Source organism: Sphaeroforma arctica, assembly GCF_001186125.1.
Source record: "Sphaeroforma arctica JP610 unplaced genomic scaffold supercont1.281, whole genome shotgun sequence".
NCBI classification, from domain to species: Eukaryota; class Ichthyosporea; order Ichthyophonida; genus Sphaeroforma; species Sphaeroforma arctica.
In genome coordinates this window covers 50,772-58,531 of record NW_014040277.1, presented here as the reverse complement: position 1 = coordinate 58,531, position 7,760 = coordinate 50,772, and the positions used below count along the sequence as shown (strand labels likewise).

Genomic DNA, 7,760 nt, shown 5'->3' with positions numbered 1-7,760 from the left:
CAGTCTCAGATTAGATGATGCGTCTAGATATATCGTGTGGTACGTTACTCGATATTTTTGCTTGTGCAATTTGTACACAAAAGTTGCAACGCGGGCTCTGAAACACCAAAAGTAACACGGCACTCCTTATCCACTTACTAGTTGAATGTCATCTTAGAAACCTCGGCCATCTGCGTGCCAGTGGGACCCCATGAATCTAAATTCGTGCACTCTCGCACTTTCAACTCTATGTCGGAATAATTCATTACCATGTTCTTCATCTTGTCGATCTGGTTGGTAACGCCCCAGGTGTTCAGGGCACCCCCGACTGACTCCAGATACTTAGCCATGCTGAAAAAAGATGAGACGTGCAAATGTACTGATGTCGATGGATCTATCTGCAACTACAGTGCGACTCTATAGTCTCTACCTATGTAGATATATGGTAGGCTGTCTTAGGTCTCACTTGTGGTAGACTATGTCCATTTATATATACAAATACCCGTAAAATAATACAAAGTGCCCTATTTTGATTTTATTTATTTACATTTTATATATATTTCCTCTTGGTACTTCCTCTTTTCTTGTTGGCTGCGCTCTATGTTGATTCTAAAAAAATGAATATTGTGATATTCTTAGAACAAAATGTAGTGAACAAATAAATAGCCCCTATTTTTGGCCGTAAAAAGTTTGTAAATTTCCCAATAAGATAAATATGTTCATACTTTTCAGTGTTCCACTCTCGCGCGAGTGTCGAGACTCGAGATTCGAGACCTAAAATATTTAGATTTAAATAATACGGCCCAACCGCCCAAGCCCCAAAACTATTGCAAAAAAAAATCCAAAAAAAACATAGCCTTCTAAATTAGACCGAAAAGCTCATGGGATTTTTTACAAAACATTATTCAAAAAAAAATCTTCACAAATCTGAACAGAGAAGACCGCCAAAGTGATGATGAGTGAACATATGATTGAATGACAGACTGATGACAGGACAGACCAGACTGACACAGGCGAAGGGGGTTAATCCGTTATTTTATATTAATATATTTTTAAAAACATATTTACCAACTTTGCATTATTATCGACCCAAAAGGCTGCTGTCCACGAAGTATATGACATCTCAAAATATATTACCTTGAATATCTTACAGATACATACTTCATAGGCTACATCCTTAAACATGGACATTCAGGTAGTGGGCTTGCTGAAGTCTGCCGAGAACCGCGCAGTGCATCAGATCCCTTTCCAAGGTATGAGCTGAATTTTAGTAGGTACAATTGTGCGGTGAAGTTGCATACATTTTTTTGTCTGGCGCAAAATGACAGAAGGTCACCTCTGGTTTGGAAACAGGTCTCATAATCTACCTCGTGGGTTTATTTTATCATAGTGATGGTTACAATCGCTAAGGATTTGCGTACTTTATGCTGTGGATTCAGACCAACGGAATCTGTTCGCAGTTGTTCGAAGGCAGGCTACACTCCTTGGCACAGGAATTTAAAATACACATTCTTATACAAGAGTCACATTTGAGAGTATCGCTGAATATGTAACGGCGTAGATAACCGACTTGAAGTTGATGGAGGTAATTCACTACCCTATAGAAGCATAGGGGAATCATGCCTGCGCCTTTTGCGCTGTGATGTTACGTATGTATACACACATATTTGGGTTTTCTGTCTTATATCTGTCTCGCAGTGGACCATCAAGGTCACGCTAACGTGAGCAAGTACTTCGTAAATCATGATGATCCCAGCTTGGAAGGCACAATGGTAAGTACGTTTCGAGGGCGCGAGTTGAAGGGAAAAGCGTACGACCTGCAATCCAACAATATGGGTAAGTTAATCGCACCACAACATGGGCATGTCAACCAGACCATCACTGCATTGATTATTGTTTACTGCGGGTACTAAAAAGACAACACGGCACTCGATATCTACACAATGCTGAGGCTCGGGTTTCTTGCGAAGCGAAGAGAAGCACACGCGATACCTCAGCTGCACCGATTGAGATGGACGAATGCATCGAACACAGCTGAAGTTTATTATTCTACCCATATTGCCACAAAGCCCTCCAAAAAGAAAAATGTACCCTATGCAAGTCTTTCTCCTTGTTTAATGTTTGCATCTGTCGCTAACCGCGTGAAGAATAATGTGCTTTTCCGATATACAGTTGGGGTGCTACTGAAGGAGAAGAGACGACCAACTACCGACGTCGAAGAGAGGGAGTTTCACGTGCACACTGCGTTTGATTCTGTGCATGTTTGGAATCATGATAGTCCGCCCGATGCCTCCCACGATTTAGACTGGACACTGAACAAGTGGCTGCCCATTTCTGCAGCGGTAAGAACATGTTTTAATAGCACTGTCGCAATACCCAATTGCGCACTAGAACACACACTAGTTAGAACCGAATCCTCATTGACTCGTACTCTCTCATCGTCTCGAATTTGACAAGCAGCAATTAGTCTGCGTGCTGAAACACACACAAATAGACTTTAAACCTCGTTGGCCTATATTTTCCTAAGCCCCCAGTCTCAGGTCGAATCTCGGATTACACAAAGAACATTATATCGCGCGCTTAAGCTCATACAAGTTAGACCCCGGTCGTCAATAGCATGTACTATCACCAGCTCGTAACCCTGATCGTAGAGCACGCCTAATGATGCATTACACGTTTTGCATATCGAAAACCATTATATGTCTCGCATACCGAAATATCGGTGTACGTACAACAATTCGAGTTTTTGTTGATTGATCGGAATTATGTCTCACATCTACAGCTTCACGATCCAATCGAATAATTGCGAACGATCGGCTGCAACTTCTAAATAAGGGAATGCTGTTACCACGTGCGTTTGCTGCAAGTGAGCACACATGCAAAATGCCAGGGTAGATGAGTGGAATGTAGCTATTTTCGTATGACTGATGAGAATTGAGGGCGTATTCGGGGCGATCTACATCCTATTGTGATATGAAGCAATGCCAAACTTCGTAAGGGAGTTTTTGTCACCGAAGTTCTGGATAGCGGAGCATATAGTCTTACACAAGCTTCGAGCATGCGTACATATGAACAGTGACATACTGGGTGAAGGTACACTGGGCGAAGTTCTGTTCACCTATCGTTCGCCTACTCCATGATCCTGGAGGAACGGGGTGAGACGCTTTGAACTTCCTGTCAGCTCTCACACACCATACTACAAAAGTGATCGTTATGAGGGTACCTATACCTCATTCTGAGATCGACTGCTGAACAGGAACACGATCTTCTGGGGAGGAGCACAACCAGTGCTCATACGTGGGCTTTGTCAAATAGCTTAACCTCGGAAGTTCAAACATATCCCCTCTTAGCGGATTGTCGATCATTGCACCCTGTCACTAAATTGTCACCATAGCATATGAGATAGCCTCATTTAATTTCGGATTCAATCTCACGATGAAAGTAAACATCGAGGTAGTAGAGTAACCATAACATTTTTGTGCATGTCCCTGTTAGTAAATGAACGTGCCCAAAATTTAATGTCATCACATACGACAGTATTTATTGATAAGAGCTTCGGGGAAAACAAGTCAATTCCGCGTCAGCAAGGGCTTCAACGAACAACAGGAGTATAAAGCAGAAGTGCCAGACTCGGCACTTTCTTTTTTATTTATGTGGGCTATCTCGTATTTCCATCCGAACGATGGTTATTTATGCTTAGGCTGTATTTTCTGCTCAATTTACGAGGCTACATTGGCGATCTCGGATATTATTTCTCGTCTCTGGTGCAAGCAGCTCCGGGAGTGTGATCGGGTTAGTACTCTGCTGCCGATCTGAATTTCCTCCGGATGCTGTCTTGGAAACCCACTGGCTCTGGGATGTATGGTCCTTCGTTTGGTATGAAAACTGCCTCAGCACCCTTGTCACCGCTGTACACCTGACGTTCTCTCGTATTCTGACCCTCCAGATACGAGCGGTTATTTCATTGACTTGCGCAATATGGTTCCTTATCCTTACGCGGAAAGTGCTACTGCATAACTTGACATGTGCCGGCGGGGTCCGCGATGGCACCATCTATTTTGTAGATAGCTTCGCAAAGCGTATCCAAGCTACCCCCAGGAGCTCTATGTATCTCGTGCTCTTCATTGCAAAGCACTTCGCTTGTGCTATGTGCTCGCCCAGTGTTATCATTCTTCTTGTCTCGAAGCTGTTTCGGACTCGGTCCCGCCATATAACTTTGCGAGTAAGCTTGACTATGGGATTTGTTCAAATTCTCCATGCTCTGTGCGCTCCGACTCCATCCATATTCATTTACCTCCGATGGATACATTTCGGTGCCTGTCATCGAATCACTACATGGACGCGACGCGTGGTCATTTCTTGGCCAAGAGAGTGCATAGTTAGATTTGCTTGAGCTCAACTTTTGCGGAGCAGAATCATAATATTGACTCGAGCGTGACTTTTCGTGCCAGTCATTGGCGTCTCGAGAAGTCGAGAAGGGGTGGGAAGAAAGCATGCTGAAGACACGGGTAGCAGCTGGTGCGTTGGCATTTTGGGTTGCCTGGTTGATTGCTTCGCTATTAGCAGTTTCTGATTGTTGATTGTCGGGTTTGGGGATAGTCACATTACCATGTGGATCCGTTGGAATTACGTACGATGTACGTTCATTAGTCACTGGACAAACCTCTTGCTCCCCCACGTCCATGTTTTCATTCTGGTCATACGTTTGTGGTTGGCGCTGGTATTGCGAATGTGAGAGTTGCGATTTATAACCATGGTATTCCTTCGCTTCGCCCGTGGGAAGGACTGTTGGAGGCAGCGATGCCAAATGTGACAGCTCTGAACCACAGCCACGCTTGGGGCTCCAACTTGGGCTATCCTTATTTGTGGGCCGACGTGGAAGGTATGGTTGCCATCTGGGAGACGGATTTTCCATTTCTTTCCTGCTGTAAGTGGTATAAGATAAGGCAGATTTGAATAAATATAGTCTCACCTAAACATACGTGAAAATCAGTAAACATCTAGCCAGCAAAACATTTCACACAGCAGAAGAATCGAAGAGGCTCGGTACAAACCTGGGAAAGGAATGTGAGGGCGGCAACTGTGACTGATCAATGCTAGATGTTCGATCGAACGTTCGCGAGGATCGAGGTGCCTGTGTGTAGCCACCATTCTCAGGCCCGTACATGGGCGAAGGCACGGGCGTGAGCAACGGTGTATTGTGTGCGGCCAGCGACCCCTTCATCTCTTCAAGGCGATCTTGCAACTCTTGTATGCTCTGCTCTAGATCTTTGGCAGGTAGAAAGGCATCCTGCCTAGCAGCCGGGTGTAGCGGTGGGGCATGCACATGTCCTTGAGACTGGGAGCTAATCATGGAATAAGATCTACTTTTGAAGTGGCCCTCTCGTGCATTTTTAGTTTCTGTGTGGGAGCGAGGTCTTCTTGTTCCTCTGTCCTGTGCTGGATTTCGCCCTTGCATTGATATACAAACTGTCTCGTTTGTTTGTAAATTGTCAGAACTAGGTACCCGTCCCGCTTCTATATACACTCCGGGACTACTGATGTTCGAATCTGTGCCACTATCGTTTGTCCGGGCAACTTTGCTGGACTTCATCTCCTCAGCACTTACCTCAACAGAATAGTCGACCTCTGAACCGTTCTTCGCTTCGAGAAGAGCAATTTTCGCGAGTAGCGATCGTATATACGATGCTGTTATGTAATAATAGAAAGAGAGAGAAAACTAGGCTATTAGAACACGGTACAAAGGATACTATTCCAATTGCGGCCTCACGTTCGAACGAGACTATAAAATGGAAAAGGTTTAAACTGTTGCTGATGGGTTGCGACAAAAAGACAGCTTCACGACCTTAATTGCACGATATTATACGTACCTGCCAATCTCAGTATCTTCGATTTGCTTTGTTTGTCTCCAGCACATCCGGGTACAATGTCTCGTAGAGTGCTAAATCCTTCATTTATAGCTATTCATTTGAATAGGGCAAAAAAAAAAGGCAGGTCGTATTTAGATGGACCACTCGAGAAGTTAGTGTGCACTGTCTCGATACAAATTGAGCACGTTGCATATTTAAAGTCTAGGGAAGCTCACATTTCACATTTGATCCACATTTGTAAGACATAGCGCAAACATTTAAGCAATTAAGATACATATTTCAAAAAGCAGTATCATACATTTCAGATGCTCCAGAGAAGAGTCAGCACACCTAACCCCACCACATACCTATCATGCGCTTTCTCTCGTTACTGTTTGCAATCTCTCGACGTGAGCTACTCACGCCGTTGTTTACCACGGGCATCTTACCAGCGGAGTATGACTCTAAGCTATCTACTTGTACCATAATGAGGTCAAGACTGTAGAGGAGCACTACTTTGCGGAATATATTTCGACAGTATACGTCTGTGTGTATGTGATTAGTTCTATTGAAGTGTTCGCCAAATATTGTAGTTTCCTCACTTTAAACTTCCTTGCTTCTTGATCGTGGACGTCTCGAACTCTGGATGGCAGCGGTTTTCAGCCGATGTACGCATACGACGGACCTCGATCGAACTTGATCATCGCATGAAAACGCCAAACACCAAAATCATTAATAAACAGCCTGGGCTACCTTAAAAAATATATATTTCGAGATCTATCAGCTCTGGTCAGCTTTGGTCAGCTTACTCAGGCCTCAGCTGTGCAAAATAAATTTTCAGAAACAAAAAAAAATTGCAGTAGGACCGAGGTCTGAGGAGACCAATCACGTTATAATTTTTTCAGCACACGGCACACGCGAGTATTTAGTTTCGGACGAATGAAGTATAGTAAAAGGGGTCGATGATTGACCCGTTAATTTTAAGTGGAAACTCACTCAAAATAGAAGGCTGTCCCCGATCGTTCTTTTCTCAATATTAATTCAGTTAAAAAACTCTAGAAAACTACTAAATACAAGAAGCCAACTGCCAGAATCAGATAAATACAGGTATAAACAGACAAACAGAGTAACACAGACAAGATTAGATTTCTTTCATACCAAAACATTTTATTTTTAAAAAGTTGTCTTGTATTAAAAACGGTTTAAGAAAAGAACTAATCGGGAACTTGGGAAGTGGACAACTAGACAAATATTTAAAATATTTAAATCCACTTTTAGGTTTCTTGCTGCAGAATATATAAATAAATATAATTTGAATACTTTTAACTTGAATAAAAAGTATACGAATATCTATATATTCTGTGTATTTATAAAAAAGCAATTCAACGCATATGTGATAAAACTTAAAGTGTCGCAAGATACCATCGGCACCAGTCATCAGATTGAATAATAAACATCAATTTTAGTTTTTGAAATAAATATACAAAAGGTGTGAATAGCTTTTTTGATAGGCATAGTATTAAAAATATTTGTGATAAAATACTCTATGATTTAATAATATGATGTTTTCAAATTTTCAACAGTCATCGTTAAGGCATCGTAAAGTTCTTTTTTACAAAATCTAAAAAAATCTATTGCTTTTTAATACTTTAGAACATAGGACCATAGGCCCTACATACTACTCAAAAACCTGAATAGTAGTAAAAAAGGGACCTGACTCAAATATCAAATATTGTTTTATAAAGAATTAGAGAGAGAGAGGGAGTCAGACTCAGAGAGTGAGCGGCTGAGCGCCTCTGAGTTTGGAAATTGTCACGAATCTATTGTAGCTTTTGTTCTCTTTCCTCCGAGGCTCCGAGTCCTACACATCCTATTTTTTAATTTTATATATATATATATATATATATATATATATATATATATATATATATA

The 7,760-nt window shown here is 42.0% G+C and overlaps 3 protein-coding genes across 3 annotated transcripts in view; 1 reads left to right on the top strand and 2 right to left on the bottom strand.

The window, feature by feature from the left end:
* SARC_04777 (hypothetical protein) overlaps window positions 1-482 on the bottom strand; it is a 9,295-nt gene extending 8,813 nt beyond the window's left edge. The window contains exon 1 of the mRNA XM_014301382.1: window positions 139-482. Within this exon, the coding sequence (XP_014156857.1) occupies window positions 139-329 (191 nt within the window). The 5' untranslated portion in view covers window positions 330-482. The remainder of the gene's footprint in view (window positions 1-138) is intronic.
* A 587-nt stretch (window positions 483-1,069) lies between these two features.
* SARC_04776 (hypothetical protein) lies at window positions 1,070-4,696 on the top strand. Its single transcript, XM_014301381.1, has 4 exons — window positions 1,070-1,232; window positions 1,678-1,815; window positions 2,152-2,321; window positions 2,762-4,696. Exons 1-4 carry the CDS (start codon window positions 1,163-1,165, stop codon window positions 2,780-2,782), a joined length of 399 nt encoding a protein of 132 aa, XP_014156856.1. The 5' UTR covers window positions 1,070-1,162; the 3' UTR covers window positions 2,783-4,696.
* On the bottom strand, window positions 3,480-6,440 carry SARC_04775 (hypothetical protein). The gene is made up of 4 exons (XM_014301380.1): window positions 6,197-6,440; window positions 5,850-5,939; window positions 5,034-5,667; window positions 3,480-4,904 (listed from the first exon to the last, which is right to left on the bottom strand). The coding sequence occupies exons 1-4, from the start codon at window positions 6,312-6,314 to the stop codon at window positions 3,986-3,988; spliced, it is 1,761 nt and encodes a 586-aa protein (XP_014156855.1). The 5' UTR covers window positions 6,315-6,440; the 3' UTR covers window positions 3,480-3,985.
* Window positions 6,441-7,760: the final 1,320 nt, after the last annotated feature.

Bases quoted from the DNA above. Each gene is read 5' to 3' on its own strand.
- SARC_04776 (XM_014301381.1), top strand. From the start codon at position 1,163: ATGGACATTCAGGTAGTGGGCTTGCTGAAGTCTGCCGAGAACCGCGCA. The intron at 1,233-1,677 runs GTATGAGCTGAA...TCTGTCTCGCAG, and splicing joins GCATCAGATCCCTTTCCAAG to TGGACCATCAAGGTCACGCT. The intron at 2,322-2,761 runs GTAAGAACATGT...TCACATCTACAG, and splicing joins GGCTGCCCATTTCTGCAGCG to CTTCACGATCCAATCGAATA.
- SARC_04775 (XM_014301380.1), bottom strand. From the start codon at position 6,314: ATGGTACAAGTAGATAGCTTAGAGTCATACTCCGCTGGTAAGATGCCC. The intron at 5,940-6,196 runs GTATGTGGTGGG...TCAAATGAATAG, and splicing joins CGAGAGAAAGCGCATGATAG to CTATAAATGAAGGATTTAGC. The intron at 5,668-5,849 runs GTACGTATAATA...ATTACATAACAG, and splicing joins GAAGATACTGAGATTGGCAG to CATCGTATATACGATCGCTA.